Raw genomic sequence first — 17,293 nt, 5'->3', positions numbered from 1 at the left:
CCAAGAGTGCTCCTGCCAGAACACCCCAGTGTTCCAGTCCTCCCACGGCAGCAGAGAGGCTGGCACTGCCCATGGCAGCGCCCAGGACACACCCAGCTGCCTTCCCTGGGAAAAGCTTCCCTTTCCAGCCGGGAAAACCGGCAGCACATCCGAGCACAAAGGTTGCTTTGTCTTTTTTTGGGGCGGTTAAATTCCAGCTGTAAACCTTTTCCTTCAGGATTTGGGCTTGGAATTCAGGTGAAGGTGTGCTGGTGACCTGGCAGTGCAGGATTTGGTGCCTGAATTCAGTCACCTAGAATTCCAGGGTGTGCTGCTGGGGGATCTTTCCTGGTTTCTTTCCAGAATATCCTCAGCTGGAAGGATCAAATCCAGCTCCAGGCCCTGCACAGACACCCCAAAAATCCCACCCCGTCCCTGAGCGTGTCCAAACACTCCTGGAGTTTTGGGAATGTGCACATTCCCTGGGGATCCTGTTCAGTGCCCAGCACCCTCTGGGGTAAGAACTTCCCTGATATCCAACCTAAACCCCCCTGGCACAGCTCCAGCGTTCCCATGGATCCTGTCCCTGTTGCCAGAGAGCGGAGACGGTGTCAGGGACGTTTGGGCAGAAGATTCCAAGTGCCAGGTCAATCCTGGAATCAGGTTGCTGCTGTGATGCCTGGAGGAGCAGAGGGATTTATTCCTGAAATCCTGGGAGCTGGGAGAGAAGAGAACAGGGAGATCCTGATTTTTTAGCGGGATATTGTGGGAGAAGCTGATGGAGACCGGAGAGGGCACCAGGCACAAGGTGCATCCCAGAGGGATGGGAAGGTTTGGAGCAGCAGAACAAAGGTGGGGAGAGAGGGATAAGCCTGAGTGAGCATTCCTGGTTATTCCCTGGGATCCAAACATTGATGGATGTTTTCCCTCTGGAGCAGCAGGATTTTCCCACACGTGCTGTCCCGTTCCGCCCACACGGCGTCACCCAGCCAGTCCTGACCCTCTCCTGCCTCCCACACCTCTTTCCCTGGGATTACAAACCAAAGGCTTCTCCTTTCCATGGAGAAAGGAATCTCCCATGCAGGGATTTGGGATGGGAAGGGAGGATCAGCCGTGCCGTGGCTGCAGGGGAGGTGAGGAACACGTGGGCATCGCTCCCGGCAGGCTCAAAGGATGAATAATATTGCCCATTCCCATATTTCCCCTTTCCCAACAAGCCCTGGATCTGTTCCTTCCTGTCCAGACAGCACCAAGAAGGAATGTGGGCAGCCATTCCCTGGGCAACCATTCCCAGCCAGGCAGGAAACTGGGAATTGGCTCCCAGGTTCTCTCGGGCTTGCTGGGAAGCAGGACCAGCAGGGTGAGGAAAATCCCGCAGCTGGGAGGGGACAAGGAATTCCTCTGCCTTTTGCTGGGAAGCGAGGTGGCAGAGAAGGGCTCTGGAATTGTCCTGTGGCCAAAAGAAACCTTGGAATCGGATCATAACACTCAGCTGGGCCAAGCCTGTGGGTGCAGGGCGCTGACTCCAAACCCTTGGATTGCAGAGGGAAAAGCTGGATGAGCCTGGTTTGTGTGGGAAAGGAGCTGGGTGAGCTTACCTGGTGGGAAGGGATTTCTGGGACATGGCCGTGCCAGGCAGAGCCAGATCCCATGGTGCCACCTGCAAGGGTGGCACCCTCAGGGCTGGGACCTGGTGGTGTGGATCCCTCTGGAGAGGTTGGGATGTTTGGTGGGATCCATCTGGAGCAGGTTTGGGAGCTCTGGGTGGGAGTCTGGGACAACAGGCTGTAAAATTCCAACCTTTGGGATCACCAAGGACATGGAGACAGGGTCACCATCCAGCTGGATGGACACTGGGAGGAGCCAGGAAGTTGCAAACTTTGGGATCACCAAGGAATTGGAGGCAGGATCACCATCCAGCTGGATGGACACTGGGAGGGAGCAGGAGCCAGGAACTCCCAACCTTTGGGATCACCAAGGACATGGAGACAGGGTCACCATCCAGCTGGATGGACACAGGGAGGGAGCAGGAGCCAGGAACTCCCAAACTTCGGGATCACCAAGTGCATCCCATGCTGGCAGCAGGTGGAGATGGAGCTGCTGGAATTTCCATCCAGACGGGGACAAAACACAAGGAATCTGGGAATGGTGTGTCCCTGCCTGGACAACCCCCAGGTTTAAAGTAAAACAATGACAAATCCTGTCTCTTTCCAGACTGTCCTAAATGTTGGATTTAGTGGAAATTGCTGCAGTGAAGGATCTTGGACCTGGAATTTCCTGCAGGATGGGGCTGCTTGGTACAACTCCAGTGTTTCATTTCATTTCAGAGTCACTTCTGTGACTCCCACATGGAATTCTTTGTTCCCTTTGGCATCAACCCAGGAACATCTTCCTTGGGGCCAAGCTGATTCTTGGAGCTTTTCACTTCCGTGCTCTCCTTGTGTGGAACAGGGAGGTGATTTAGGGAATTCAACCCTTTCTAGTGGGATTTAAATGATTTTTCTTTTCGTTTCCCAGTGGAAAAGCAGGATGCAAAGGAAAGCAGGGACAGGAGCGACATCTCCTTAAAAATCACCTCGGTTTTGCCTGGCCTTCGCTATGCCTTACAGAAAGCCGCCAGTTCCTCCTGGAATTCCTCAGGCAGCACCAGCACCTGGATCAAGGAGCAGCTCCGGGAATATGCAAAGCTCCAGGAAAACTCTCAGCCCAGCCCCGGCCAGAACAGCGACGTTCCCGTTCCTTCTGTGCTCTCTCCAGCCGAGGATGAAGCTGCTCATCCTTCCCAGAAACTCTCGGAGCGATCCCTGGCCCAGCTGCAGCGTTACCTCTCCGATCCCAGCAGCTTCACCTTGGGAATGTCGGCGGCCTTGGAATGTCTGAGTGGTGCCGGCAGCAATCCGGGAGCCAATCCTGGGAATTCCTCCTCAGCCGTGCCCTCACCGGATCCCGCTCCTCCCAACGGGAGAGACGAGAGCGAGGCTCCAAACCCCGCTCTGGAGCTGGAGCAGGGTGGGGAGGGATTCCCAAAAAATGTCGGCTCTCCCAGCAAGCTCTGGGGCCAGCAGAACAGGAGGAAATCCAGCCGGATCCTTGGGAAGAATCTGTCACCCCTCAAGGCACATCCCGTGGAAGATGACAGCAGGAACAGGGAAGCAGCCAAGAAAAAAATTAACACGGCTTTGTCTTTTCCCAAAAAATCAGGATCCAATCCCAACGAGCCCATGCTGAAATTGGCCAATTTGCAGTTTCCACATGGGAGGAAAAGGGGTGAGTGCTGGAAAAATGGGATTGAGTTCCTCCTGCTCAAGGGTTCATTAGGAAGCGTCCCCTCGCCTTTCCAAGTGCCTGGGGCACATCCTGCATCCAAATAAATCTCCAGGTTCTTCTCCTGGGATTTATCCCAGGGAACGTGCCTGAAGCTGGGTGCAGTGGCTTCATGCTGTTCCCTTCCTTTGCTTCCTGGTGAGGTAATGGATTTATTCCCAGTTCAATCAGGATAACGAGAAGGAAATCCTAAAAACCACCTCCCTCTTCCCGATTCCTTTTCAATTCCCAAATAAAAAGAAATCCCCCTGTTTTTCCCTGTCCCAGGTGCGGAGGTGCTAGCTGCAGAAATCATCCACAAACCCCAGTGTGACCTTGCTGAGAAGGAATCCTCAGCTCCTGATGCTCCTGGCGTGGAAGCAAAGAGGCCAAAAACTCTGGAAAACCCGGACACGGGGAAGGTTCCGGTTCCGGAGAACGGCGCAAAGCCAGGGAAAAGCAAAACGCCGAAAAGTTTGGAAAACAGAGCATCAAAACCTGCAGGCAACGAGCTGGCAGAGAGGGGTAAGAGAGCTGTTCCCTTGGGAAAAAATTCCTTGGAAAGCTGAGCCATCCGATGGCACAACCAGATAACAGCAGAGATAAGAGGAGAGGGGAAATGGCTTTGGATTGGAACAGGGAAAATGTCAAATATTGGGAAGGAATTCTGGAGTAGAATTCCCAGAGAAGCTGCCTCTGGATCCTTGGAAGTGTCGGAGGCCAGGGCTTGGAGCAACCTGGGATAGTGGGAGGTGTCCCTGCCCTTGGGATTTGAGCATTCCATGATCAAACACCGCCCTTGGAATTCCCAGAGTGGATCCAGCCGATCGCTCCCGTGGGATGGCTCCTGCCAAATTCCCAAAAAAATCCCCAAAAAAAGAGCTTTTGGCTGTAAGAAACCCCCAGTTTCTGCGTCTCACTCTGTGCTTCCCAAGGAAATTAAAAGTCCTGGAGCCCAGCTGGGATTCCAGGAGTTTGTACTGGGAGGGGGATTTTGGGACTGGTTTTCTGTGGCTTCATCCCGGCTTTATGGCCGTGGGTCTGGAGCCATGAGCAGGGGCATTTTGAACACCAAAAATGGAATTTTTCGGGATTATTTTTTAATGTTCCAGCTGCCTTTGGGAGCTCCCAAGTTCCTGGGAGTGCTCTTCGAAGATTAGGGGGGTTTCATCGCTGTTTTGGGGGTTTTCTCTCTGTTTTGGGGTTTATCTCTGTTTTGGGGGTTTTCTCTCTGTTTTTGGTGTTTTCTCACTGTTTTGGGGGTTTTTTTTCTCTGTTTTTGGGGGTTTTCTCTCTGTTTTGGGGGTTTTCCTCTCTGTTTTGGGGGTTTCTCTCTGTTTTGGGGATTTTATCCCTGTTTTGGGGTTTTTTTTCTCTGTTTTTAGGGGTTTCTCTCTGTTTTTAGGTATTTTCTCTCTGTTTTTAGGGGGGGTTTCTCCCTGTTTTGGGGGTTTTCTCTCTGTTTTAGGGATTTCATCTCTGTTTTGGGGGTTTTCTCTCTGTTTTAGAGGTTTTCTCTCTGTTTTTAGGGGTTTTCTCCCTATTTTAGGGGTTTTAATCTGTTTTGGGGGTTTTCTCCCTGTTTTATGGTTTTCTCTGTTTTTAGGGGTTTTCTCCCTATTTTAGGGGTTTTTCTCCCTGTTTTGGGGGTTTTCTCCCTGTTTTGGGGGTTTTCTCCCTGTTTTGGGGGTTTTCTCTCTGTTTTTAGGGTTTTCTGGGGGCTTTTTGTACCTCAGTTATTGCAAGGATAACCCCAAACTCATCCATGAAAATCCCAAATGCTCAAACTTCAATAAAAATCAAAGCAGAATAAAAAGGATCAAGGAAAATTAAAAACTCCTCAGGTTGTGTTTAAGGGGGGATTTTGCTCCCACTGCATCCCTGTGCCTTTTATTCCTGAGAAAAAAACCTTCCTGAATAATTCCCAACTCTGGATCATTTCCTGGTAGCCACGACCATGGAGATCTTTTTGAAAAGTGTGGAAAATCCCTCTGGGAAAGACTTTTTTTTTCCCCGGAGAACCTGCCCGGAGCCCCTCCTTGGTGCAGAACTGTGCACCCTTCATTTATTTTTTCACTTTCTAATTAACTTTTCCCACTGGTTTTTCCTCCCTCAGAGCAGAACGAGCCTCTCTCCCACCCCCTGAGCGAAGCCTCTTCCCAATCCCACGAAGCAGAGTGCCATGGGAATGAGGTTTATCCCGCTGGAATTCCCAGCGTTGCCTTTGCTCCACAAGGGGACAACTGCGAATCCCACGCCTTGAACCTGCTGGCTGACCTGGCCCTGGGCTCTTGTATCCCTCCCTTTATTCCCAAGGATTGTGGGATCATCCTGGTGTCCTGCAGCCTTCCCAGTGATTCCACGGAGCAGCAGAGCCTTTCCAAGCCCAAATCCCCGCGCACGGCTTCCGACCACAAATACCACAGGCCAGAAAAGCACGGGAGAAAAGCCACCTCGACCAGCAAAGTGTCCATGAACGAGCCACTTCCTGAAAAAACACATCCCAACCATCCAGCCTCTCTTCCCAAGGAGAAAACCTCTGGAATTTTCAGTAGGACCAGCGTGAATCACATGCCAGCCAAGCTCCAGGCGTTGCCTCCCCGGGAAGCTCCGGAAGCTGCCGAGGTGAACCAGCACTCCATCATCTCAGCCGAGCACTCCTACGCCTCCCCCATGCCTGAGCATCCCAAGAAACACCCCAATCCCAAAGGGAATCCCAGCGCTGGGCCAGCTCCCTCCAAAAACGGCCCCAGGAATGCTCCAGCAGCTCCTTTGGTCGGGAAGGTGCTGCCATTCCGGCACCAGCAGAGCAGCGCCTTGGAGCCCAGCAGGAGCAGGAGCTCTCCCAGGAAAAAGGAGGATTTTTCCAAGAGCCACACGGTGAACATCTGTGGGGATTCCATGAGGGTGACGTGCCGTTGGGAAGAGGAGTATCTCTTCCACTTGGACAGCAGGTACACCAACGATTCCCTGGAGAAAACTGTCATCCGTGCCCTGCATGGGTAAGTCAGCCTGGAATGGCTGGAGGGATTTGGGAAGGGGCTTGCCTTGGTTTTATCCCTTTGTTTTCCATAAGAATCAATTTTGTCCGTGCTTGCCAAGGTACAGCTGCTGTGTTTTTCCTGGAAAAAAGGAGGGATTTGGGAGGGTGGTGCTGGGGTGGGACAAAGTGGGTGTGGCTGAACCATGTGTGCTGGACCTGTCCTGGGCTGATCCCGCGGTGTGGGCAGCAGGAAAAGCGGGAATTCTGGCCCTCTGCTCTACTCAGGTGATCCCACATGGAATCCAGCTCTGGGATCCCAGTATCAGGATATGGAGCTGCTGGAGAGTCTCCAGAGGAATCCATGGAATTGCTCCCAGGGCTGGAGCCAGGCTGGGAGAGCTGGGAATGTTCCCCTGGAGAAGGGAAGGATCCAGGGAGAGCTGCGAGCCCCTTGCAGGGCCTAAAGGGGCTCCAGGAGAGCTGCAGAGGGACTGGGGCCAAGGGCTGGAGGGCCAGGACACAGGGAATGGCTTCCCAGTGCCAGAGGGCAGGGCTGGATGGGAGATTGGGAATTGGGAATTGCTGGCTGGGAGGGTGGGGAGGGGCTGGAATGGAATTCCCAGAGCAGCTGTGGCTGCCCCTGGATCCCTGGAAGTGTCCAAGGCCAGGCTGGACATTGGGGCTTGGAGCAGCCTGGAATAGTGGGAGGTGTCCCTGGACACAGGATGGGCTTTAAGGTCTCTTCCCACCTAACCCATTCCATGATTCTGCAATTCCCACGGCTCTGCAGCTGGAATCGGTACCTAAAGCCAGGACCCCAAGTACTCCATTTCTCCTTTGGAGCTTGGAGTTCCTCTTTTTCTCCCTTTTTTCCAAAAAAAAAAAAAAAGCTGGAATCTGCATCAAGCAGCAATCTGTGCCCTCCTTCCTTGGGGCTGCGCCCTGCAGGGAGCCAGGGATGAATTCCAGGCGTGAATTCCAGGCACGAATTCCCTGCAGCCGAGGTGGGGAGGATGGAGATGGTTCAGGCTGTTTTTCCTTCCCTTCCCAGGCCCTGGGATCCCGATCTTCCCGACGACGTGGAAGGGATGAAGCTGATCCTGCACATGTGGGTGGCTCTGTTCTACAGGAAGCCCAGCAAGCTCCTGAGCAGCTCCCGGAAGGTGGTGGAGCACTGCAATCCCACCAAATTCGTCTCCATCAGCAGCTCCGGAGGTTTCCTGGAGCTCAGCGACGACAGCCAGGATTGCTTCGCCTTCGAGACGTGTCCCGCAGACTCCGGCTCCGATCCTGACCAGACTCCCAGCAGCTCCCTGGATCCCAGCACTCCTTCTTGCCAGGGCCTTCCCCAGCCGGAGAAAAGCCCCGCGGATTCCCAGACGGACGCGGATGGAATTCCCGGTGCCGTGGATAGCACGGTGTCCTCCTCCTCAGGGGAGCTGCCCTGCGGGGAGGAGGAGGAGCCTTCCTCCACCAGCTGTCCCGAGAGCCTTTCCCTCCGGGATGATGCCGGGGAAAGCCGGGATGTGGGACGCGGGGAGCCGGAGGTCGTTCCTGAGGAGGACGCGCGCGACGTCTCGAGCGTCAGCGCGGTGAGTTCGGGCTGGGGGGACTCTGAGGCTCTGGGAAGAGCAGGATTTTCCAAGAGGAATGGAGCAGATGTCCCTGGGGGGTGTCCAGGGAAGCGGGGACGCTCTCTGAGGGGGAGGAATCGCAAACTGAAGCAGTTAAAGTGTCCGTTTCTGGTTTAAACTCCGGGTTTGTGGGAGGGCTGAGTCCTCAACGGAGGGATCGGGGAGCTCCCAGCATCCCAGAGCAGAATTCCAGATCCAGGAGAGGCACAGCCATTCCCATGTGCATTTGGAAATCTGCAATTTGTTGCCTTGGAAGTTTTTCCCCCACGCAGGCGGCAGTGCCATGCTTTGCATCATTTCCCTAATCCCTCTGGTGAAATCCATGAAAATTCCATTCTGGATTGTGTTTTTAAATTAATTTTTCCACGTTCTCCAGTCTGCACATGGTCAGGAGTGGAGGTTTTTGGGGTGAACATAAAACGTGGGGCTCTGCTGACATTTCTCCAAGCCTGAATTCTTGAATTAAAAGAATTCCTTTAAAATTTCCACTCCTGAACAAAGGAGCGGCTTCCATCGGGCTGGAACTGCATGAAGGGAAAAATTCCAGGTTTTTTTTCCTGCACGGGTGTCTCGTCTCCTGCGTTTTCCCATGAGGATTAACCTCTGGATTGTGTTGTTCCAGGAGGAGCCGGTCAAGGAGAACCTGCTGGATTCCAGGATCACCCCCAGCCCTTCCCAGGAGCTTGGCTGTTCCAGCAAATCCCCAGCTGAGTTTTCCAACCCCGGCAGCCAAACGCCGAATTCCAGCTCAACTCCATGGACAGACCCCCTCTGTGTGCTGCAGGAAAATGGGGAGCAGCAGGAAAACCAGTGGGAAGCAGGCTCAGGGAGTGGCCCTGGCCCTCCTGAGGATGGGGAGGGAATGGGAGACCCTGGATACCCTCTGGAAGTTGAGGATGGCAGCTGGGCTGCCAGCGCTGATCCACAGCTTCCCTGTGATTCCGTGCCCTTGGAAGCAAATCCCATGAGTGCAGAGCCTGGGGGAGCCACTGAGGAAGGGGAGGAATCCCAGGAGCCCTCGGAGCATTTGGGAAAAGAGGAGAGAGAGGTGGAGGAGGGAGAGGTGGTGGAGGAGGGAAAGGAGGAGAAGGAGGAGTTTGAGGATGAAAGCTCCTTCCTGGGACCTGTGGATTTGATGTTGTCCGAGAGCAGCGATGCCGAGATGGAATGTGAGCACAGCGAGCAGAATCCAGGGAATTCGGCATCTCCAGAGGAGTTTGGTGTTCCTGAAGAGGACCCCGTGCCCAGCCCCACCTCCCTGGCATCCCCCTGCCCTGACAGATCCACACCAGCACTGTCAGATGGGGCCGGGACCGACCCCGAAGGGTTTCCCGAGGAGATGTCACCAAGCCGGGATGAGCTCCCGGATCCCTGGGATGCTCCGGGCAGCGCGGATTCGGAGATAGATGGGCTTGGTGTGGCCAGCCCGGCCGAGGTGGGGTCACCCCACAGTGACAGCGGGGAGCCGCTGTCCCCACCTGATCCCAGCCCTGGCCACGAGGCGCAGCCCGACAGCGTTACGGGAAACCCGGGAGCTGCTGGAGACGAGCTCGAGAATGGCTCGGAGCAGAAAAACTGGGATCATGCGCCCTCTGCAGAAAGGTGGGAGCCTGCCAGGAGCACGGCCAGCCTGGAGTCCCCCCGCAGCCAGGGAATTACCCTGTCCCCCGACTCCAGCTCCGTCTGCCTGACCTCTCCCAATGGATCCGTTGATCCGTGGGCTGCTCCAGAGGATCCACCCATGGAGAGCCTCCAGTCGCCGTCCCAGAGCGAGCTGGGAAGGAGCAGCTGCTGTTCCCAGGCGTGTGGGGATGATGCTGATCCTGAGCTGGATTCCCTGGACACTGAGGAATCAAACCAAGGAGGGAGCAGGATTCTGGTGGAAGAACAGCATGGAAGCGCCGCTGCCAGCGGCACAGAGGAGCTGGATGATCCCATGGAAGCAGGAGATGGCCGGGACTCCCCCTTGGACTATGCAGACATAGGAGATGATTCCAGAGTTGAGGAGAGGGAGGATGAGTTCCCTGAGGCAGAGAATTCCCCTGGAAATGACACAATGAGCATGGAAATGGTGGCTGACACTCCACAGGAGCCGGGCATCCCTCTCCACCGTCACCTCCTGGAATCAGAGCCCCCCTCCTCCTCCATCCGGGAGGGGATCTCAGCCATCAAGGAGCTGCCCAGGCAGCAGCAGAACTTCCCAAATATCCACGGAGACCCAGCTCCTGCTTCTCCCCCTCACCCTGGAGGCTCAAATCCCCCCATTCCCGCGGTGCCGAGCCGGCGGGAGTCGGTCCTGTGCCGCCTCTGGAAGCCATACTGGGAAGGAGGAGCTGCCCAGGTGAGCGTGGCTGCCTGGAGCCTGGATGGCTCCTTAAATCCCAGCTGTTCCCAGGAGGAGATGAGAGCTCCACACTCCCCCACGGATGAGTTTGTGCCAGCCGAGCCGGGATCTGCTCCTCCTTCTCCATGCGATCCATGGGACGATCCCGAGGGTTCTGAGCCGGGCTCTCCCCTCCCTGAGGCGCTCCCTGGGATGCTCCCTCCTTCTCCGGACAGTGCCCGGTGGTCCGGGAGCTGCGGCAGCGCCGGGAGCCAGGCAGGGGATGCTGGAGGGAGCCCCGGGGAGGAGCCCATCCCACCCGAGGATCTGGAAGGAGGCAGCATTCCCAGTCCTGCTCCCTTCCCAGCCCGGGAGTGTCCCCTGTGCGAGCCCTGGGCTGGGTGTGAACACAGCCCCAAGGGATCTGAGGCATTCCCTGATCCCGACTGCACCGGCTCCGAGGTGGGAGAGGGAGAAATCCCTGATTCTCCCATCCCGGTGTCACCGTTGGACGAGCACAGGGATCCCTCCGGAGAAAGCCCGGAGCTCAGCGATGCCGAGGATATTTTGGATGAGCCCCCAAGGGAAGAGCAGCTCCCATGCCAGGATGGACACGAGGGCTTGGCCTTTGAAGATCCATTGGAGAATTCCTTTGGCGACTCAGAGCAGGAATATTTTGAGGGGAATTCATGCTCCCCCCTTCCAACCAGGAATTCCTGCATCATGAGCTCCTCGGATGCTGCAGGAACAAGGACTAGCTGGGACAACTCCCCCAGGAGCTCCGTGCACATGGAGGAGCACGGAGAGGACTGGGATCGGGGGATCCCCAGGGATTACGGGAGCTTTGTGGTCACCCGGCAGTGCCAGGAGAGGATGGAAAATTTCCAGCTTCCAAAGAGGCGCAGCCGCCGTGCCCGGGAATCTCCTCTGCTCCGGTCCCTGATGGGGACCTGGAGGGGCTTTGAGGAAATCACCCAGAACACTTTGGACATGGAATGTCTCCGCTTCCATTATAAGCTAAAACAAATCCTAAGGAATGGCAAACCTCCCTTTTCTACCTCCAAAAGCATCTTCCCAAAAGACTTCTGTGCCCCCATCCCGCTGTCCCCACGCAGCAGGAGCCCCTTGCAAGTGACAATTCCACCCTCGGATGCGTGGCTGGGCGGGCTCCACTCCCACCAGCATAGGGACAACCGGGATACTAGGAGAGCCAGATCCCGGGCCCGGAGCCGGGATCGCAGGGCTCCCTTGCACCTCGGGAAGCTCCGGTACGACCGCGCCCTGCCGGACTCGCGGGGGGACGTCGCCGTCATCCTGGGCGAGTATTCCGAGTTCCAGAGGGTGGTGCTGAGCAGGGCCGAGGCCAGGAGCGAGGGCCCGGCGCAGGGAGAGGCCGGGAATGCGCGGGTCGGGCCGGGCCGGCCCAGCAGGACGGTGGCGTTCGGGGCGGTGATCGCGGAGCTGCGCGGGGCCCTGCGCGCCCACCTGCGCCGCGTGGCCGACGGACAGCCCGGAATGTTCTACCTGCTGGAGACGGGACAGGAGCCGTTCTTCGACAGGGTGAAGGTAGGGGAGCCCTCCCTGGATTGGGGTGGATTGGGGTGGGCAGCTCCAGGGTAGAGCTGAGGGTGGCAGGAAGAGGGAAGCTTGGGCAGCCTGGCAGGGATGGTTTGGTTCCCTTAGCCCAGGAGCCACCTCGGCTCCCAGCACCAGGAATTGGAGTCAGGCACTGAGGTTGGACAGGAGCCTTGGGATTGGGTCGTCACGGAATCATGGAATGGTTTGGGTGGGAAGGGATCCTGAGGATTATCCAATTCCAACCCCATGGGCAGGGACACCTTCCCTATCCCAGGCTGCTCCACATGGCCTTGGACACTGCCAGGGATCCAGGGGCAGCCACAGCTGCTCTGGGAATTCCAGCCCAGCCCCTCCCCACCCTCCCAGCCAGGAATTCCTTCCCAAGATCCCATCTAAAACAACTCTGGTTTAGTGTGAAGTCCAACCATTCCCAGCACTGCCGAGGCCAGCACTGCCCATGTCCCCCAGTGCCCCACCCATGTGGCTTCTGAATCCCTCCGGGAATGGGGACCCCACCCCTGCCCTGGGCAGCCCATTCTCCTTCCTCTCCCCTTGTTCCCAGGAGAATATTCCCAATCCAGACCTCCTCTGGTTTCTGTTCCAGGCCTTGCTGAAGGATGAGGGCTTTGTGAGGACAGAACCCCTGAACTTCTGCGGGGCCGCAGGCCGGGACAGCGAGCGGCTGCTGGTCATCGTCAGGAACGAGGACATCTCCTCCCACATCCACAGCGTGAGCCTCCGTCCCCCTTGTCCTGCTCTCTGTTCTTTAATCCCAGCATCCATTAAAAACATCGGAACAGCCCAGCTCAAAGCAGTGAGGTTGGGCTTCTCTTGTCCAGCCACCCGATTTCAGGGATTGTTCCATCCCTGTGGCACCGTCCAGCGTTGGGGTTGGGATGTGGGGACGGGAATGGTGCGATGGGCTGGGCTGGGCTCTGTGGATTCGGGGTGGCACAAAGCCGCTGTGCCCGCAGGTGCCGTGCCTGCTGCAGCTGAAGCGCTGTCCTGGCGTGGTGTTTGCCGGAGTGGACGATCCCGAGGACGTGACGGGTGACACATTCCAGGAGCTGTTCCAGGCTGGAGGCTTCGTGGTGTCCGACGAGGAGCTGTTGGAAAGGGTGACCCTGGGTGAGTCTCGGGGGCGTTTGCTGACACATTCCCAAATCTTCCCATTGATTCTGCCTCCGGTGGGGAATTCTTGCCCTCTCTCTGATGTTGGGATCCCGTTGGGATAGAGGGCCCAGCTCAGGAGTCCCCAAAACATCCAAGAGCAGGAGAGGGCTTTGCCAGGATGTTCATTCAGCCTGGAGAACCATGGAATGGTTTGGATGGGAAGGGACCCTAAGGATGATCCCATTCCACGGGTAGGGACACCTCCCACCTTCCTGTGTCCAAGCCCCAGTGTCCAGCCTGGCCTTGGACATACCAGCGATCCAGGGGCAGCCACAGCTGCTCTGGGAATTCCATTCCAGCCCCTCCCACCCTCCCAGCCAGGAATTCCTTCCCGATGTCCAATGGAAAAGGGCCTTCAGCTCCTCAATGGGAAGTGGCAGAGGGAACTGAGCCAGCTCCTCTGGGAGCTGCACCACGAGGTGACAGGGCCAAGCTGCCCTTGTCCTTCCAGATGTCAGGGAAAAACCCACACCAGGACATGATCCCAGTGCCCCACCCAGTGAAGTTTGAGGCTCCATCCTTGTTGGAGGGACTCAAAATTCCCCTGGACACCCTCAGGTGGCCCAACTTTGAGCAGGGCTTGGCCCAGAGACCCCCAGGTGCCCTCTCCACCTATCCCTGGCTCTGGTGTCCCCTCAGGCCAGCTGAAGGAGGTGGTGAAGGTGCTGGAGAAGCTGAACAGGAGCGGGAGGTGGAAGTGGCTCCTGCACCACAAGGAGAGCAAGAAGCTCCGAGGAGATCTCAGGTAATGGCTCTGCCTGGAAATTGGGGATTCTTGGGATGGAGAAGCAGGACTTGGGACCTGGAGAGCATCAGATGGCCTGGAACGTTTTCCTGGATGCGATCCTGGATGAGGCAGAGCTCTGGCAGCTCTCCCAGCTCCCTGCTGGGCTTCCATAAGGCCCTTCCCTCTCTCCCTGGCAGGGATGCCCTCAGGGAGTGCTGCAGGCTCCTGGAAAGGCCCAGATTTCCTTGGAGGAGCTGCACATCCCCAAAACTCCAAAAGCAAACTTCCCTCCCTTCCCACCAGTTCATCCCAACTCCTGAGACACCCCTGGGAACTCAGGGCACCTTCCTGGGGCTCTGCCCCCTCTGCTGCTTCTTTTTCTGTCCCATCACATCTGGGATGTGGGATTAGGGATGGAATGAGGAGCCCTGAGCTGGTGATGAAGAGAGGGAATTGCCACTCCAGTTCCCACTGTGGATGATTGAAGATGGAGCTGCTCTGGCGTGGGCTCATCTGTGGCTCTCCCTGGGAAGGGTGGAATGAGAAAACTCCTGGTCTGGGATAAAGGAAGTTTAACAGGGAAAGGAAAAGCTGGGCATGCAGACAAAACCAAGGAATCCATTCGCCATTCCCAGTCACAGGCCATCCCCAGACAGCCGGGTTCCATCGTGACTTGGGAACACCCACATCACCTCTCCAACATCCCCTCTTCCTTCTTTTCCTCCCAGCTTCATATCCCAAGCATGATTCCAGGCTCTGGAATATCCCTTGGGACAGTGGCAGTCACCTGTCCTGGCCAGGCCCTGGAGGGGTGGGTGAGGATCAGCTTTGGCTGTGCCAAACCCTGCTCAGCAACAGAACATCCCAGAATTATCCACAGCTCCCAGCACAGATCCCAAACAGCCCCACAGCAGCTGCTGAGATGAAAATGAACCCAATCCCAGGCCACAACCTGGGAGCTGCCTGGAGCAAGGGGGAATTTGTCACTTTTGATCCATATGGAGCAGCAAAAGTCACCCATGAGACTGGAAAAAACACCTGGAAGGGCAGATCCCGCCCTCCCTGCTCATTCCCTGGGAAGGGGGGGGAGAGGGATGAAGCCCCTGAGCCCTTCCCGTGCCCCTCTCTCAGCAGGGGCGATGCCCAGAAGAAGCAGCTGCTGATCAAGTGGTGCCAGGGAGCGGAGCTGGTGGAGCTGCTGCACTTCCACGGCTGCGACTCCCCGGCAGCTCCCGAATCCCGGCACATCCAGTGCCTGCTGGAGCTGCAGGTGCGCCACATCCACGCCCGGTTCGCCGTGTATCTCACAGGTAAAGGCATCCCACACCCAGCCGCTGTGAAATTGCCCTGGAAAGGGATGGAGGAGGGGTAAGAAATCCCCGTTTTCCTGCCCTTCCTGCGGGAATGGCTTGTTCAAGGTGTGGGTCAGGTGTGAGTGCTGGAAAGCAAACGGATTTTTGGAGGTCGCTGAATTCCAGCAGTTTTGGAGCCTGTGGGTGGCTTCACGCTCCAGTTCTGGCCTTGTTGGCAAAGCACCAGAGCAACCACGGTGGGATTTAGGGATATTTCCCACACATTTAGGAACAACCTCATTTGTTTGAATTAATGATCCTGCTGCTCCTCCCCTTGCAGAAAATCCCGGCGGCAGCAGCAGGGAAATCCTGGAAAGCAAAGGAATTCTTGTGGCTGACATCAACACCTTCCTCGGGACGGTGCAGAAAGTGGCTGCTCCGTTCAGAAGAAGCTACTGGTAAGGCGGGAAAGCTTGGGATTGATCCCAAAATCTGGGAGCAGCTCCGGGGTTGTCTGTGGGATGGCCAGCAGGGAGCTCTGCTCCTGCAGCAGAGCAGGGACTGTCCCAAAGCCCTGGATCTGGGATCTGCCAGCACTCAGGGCTGGCTCCTGAGCTGTATCCAGGAGAGCCACTCTTGGCACTGCTGGAAAATGGGAAAAACTCCAGGCCTGGCCCTGGGGAAGCTCTGCAGGAGGCTGGCACTACCCAGAGGGAGCCGGGCACTGACCTGGGCCGCGTCTCTGTGTTGCAGGTGACAAAGCGAAGCCACGAGGACACAGCTCCTCCCCAGGCCCTGTGGCACCAGTTTGGGCATCCCAGTCCTGCAGGGGACATCCCCACCGTCCATCCCAGTGGATCCCGGACATTGCTGGGGGCGGGGGAAGGTCGGGTTTAGCTCTGTACATAAATCTTATTTAAAGCTGGGAAATGCAAATCCTCGGGGGATTCATTCCCTGCCACCCAGTCCCACATAGGAAAGGTTCTTTTAACGGTACAGGTAAATTATTGGAATGTTTTCAAGTCTTCAGAGCAGCTGCCATTGGAGCATTTGGAAAAGGAATTTAATTTCCCAAAGTTTACTTGAAGGCTAGGAATGAGAAGAAATCCATTTTCCACCTGGCTGTTGCTGTCCAGGCCCCGCCCAGGCCCACACTACATTTCAGCTCACCCCTGCTGCCTCCTGGTACCAGTTCCCTGCTGGGACTCGGCGCCTTCCAGCACGTGGAATTCTTGTAAATAGCAGGAAGCCGGGATGCAGGAACAGAATAAGCTCTTATTTATGGGGGCCGGGATGGAAACGCCACCTCCGAGCCCCGTTCCCAACCCGGCTCTGCGGGGCAGGGGCGTCCTTTCAGTTTCTTTTTAAATCCAAGACTGCGAGGCCGTTCTGTACAGGATGAATTTGTAAAGAGTTTGATTAATAAAACCTCCAAAAAAATGAACTTTCCCCCAGCTCTGCTTTCTGGAGAGGGGATCCTGCTCAGCATCCAGCCTTTTCCAACATGGGAAAGGGATGGCAGGGGTTTTTCCAGCTGGGGAGAGGTTGGGAATCAACAAAGGAGTGAGCAAGAGCATGGTGAGCTCCTGGATGATGGATCCCATCCTGCTTCCCAGCAGGAAGGATGGAATAACCAGAGGAACAACGAGGTTCCAGCAGGTAGGGACAACAGAATCATTTAAGGATTTATTTTCCACCTACACGGGGGAAACTTCCTGGCCCTGCTCCAGCACCAGCTCCTGCCAGCTCAGGGTGGGAAGTGTTCCTGGAAGTGGCACCTTGGGAAGAGGAAGTGCCAAAAGCCCCAGCTGGGAGGAGGGAGAGGGGAAGCCCCAGGTGGGTCCAGCTCAGCTTTGGGCCTGTGGTAGGATCAAAGCCCCGTTCCTGTGTGGGAATGGCACCACCTGAGGGGAGCCCCTGGAGAGCTGCTCCAAGGCTTTTCCTGTTTTCCTGGCACTTGGCATGGCTGTGTCTGCCCAGTGCCAGCCAGGGACTCGGGATCACTCTGGATTGGAACGTCTTGTGTTCGGGATGGAGAGGAGCCCCAAGCAGGGACCGTTTAGTGCTGCTGCCGTTCCCAGCTGTGGCACTGGCGTGGCTGCGGGGAGCAGGGACGGTGCCAGAGCCCAGCCCGAGCCACGGCTGCCCTGCCCACAGCAGCCACAGCAGCACAGCCTGGGAAGAACAACCACGGCACCAGGAAACGCTCACATCTCACCCCTGACAGGCAGAGATCCCGTGGGATCTCAGCCTGGAGCTGCTGCTCCCAGAACTGAAGTGAATCAGACCAGAGCCCAGGAC

At 56.6% G+C, this 17,293-nt stretch overlaps 1 protein-coding gene across 3 annotated transcripts in view; it reads left to right on the top strand.

The window, feature by feature from the left end:
• TASOR2 (transcription activation suppressor family member 2) overlaps positions 1-16,436 on the top strand; it is a 39,254-nt gene extending 22,818 nt beyond the window's left edge. The window contains exons 14-24 of one of the 3 annotated variants that reach the window (XM_069033954.1): positions 2,497-3,246; positions 3,571-3,807; positions 5,399-6,284; positions 7,317-7,857; positions 8,522-11,788; positions 12,405-12,530; positions 12,775-12,928; positions 13,613-13,718; positions 14,835-15,010; positions 15,333-15,450; positions 15,746-16,436. In XM_069033954.1, the coding sequence (XP_068890055.1) occupies positions 2,497-3,246; positions 3,571-3,807; positions 5,399-6,284; positions 7,317-7,857; positions 8,522-11,788; positions 12,405-12,530; positions 12,775-12,928; positions 13,613-13,718; positions 14,835-15,010; positions 15,333-15,450; positions 15,746-15,749 (6,365 nt within the window). In that variant the 3' untranslated portion in view covers positions 15,750-16,436. Of the gene's footprint in view, positions 1-2,496; positions 3,247-3,570; positions 3,808-5,398; positions 6,285-7,316; positions 7,858-8,521; positions 11,789-12,404; positions 12,531-12,774; positions 12,929-13,612; positions 13,719-14,831; positions 15,011-15,332; positions 15,455-15,745 lie in introns of those variants that run through there. The other 2 variants (XM_069033946.1, XM_069033962.1) reach the window with 2 other exon arrangements.
• The last annotated feature ends 857 nt before the right edge of the window (positions 16,437-17,293 follow it).

Source organism: Aphelocoma coerulescens, chromosome 1A (genome assembly GCF_041296385.1).
Source record: "Aphelocoma coerulescens isolate FSJ_1873_10779 chromosome 1A, UR_Acoe_1.0, whole genome shotgun sequence".
In the NCBI taxonomy this organism is placed as follows: Eukaryota; Metazoa; Chordata; class Aves; order Passeriformes; family Corvidae; genus Aphelocoma; species Aphelocoma coerulescens.
This window is presented reverse-complemented; position numbering and strand designations above follow the sequence as displayed.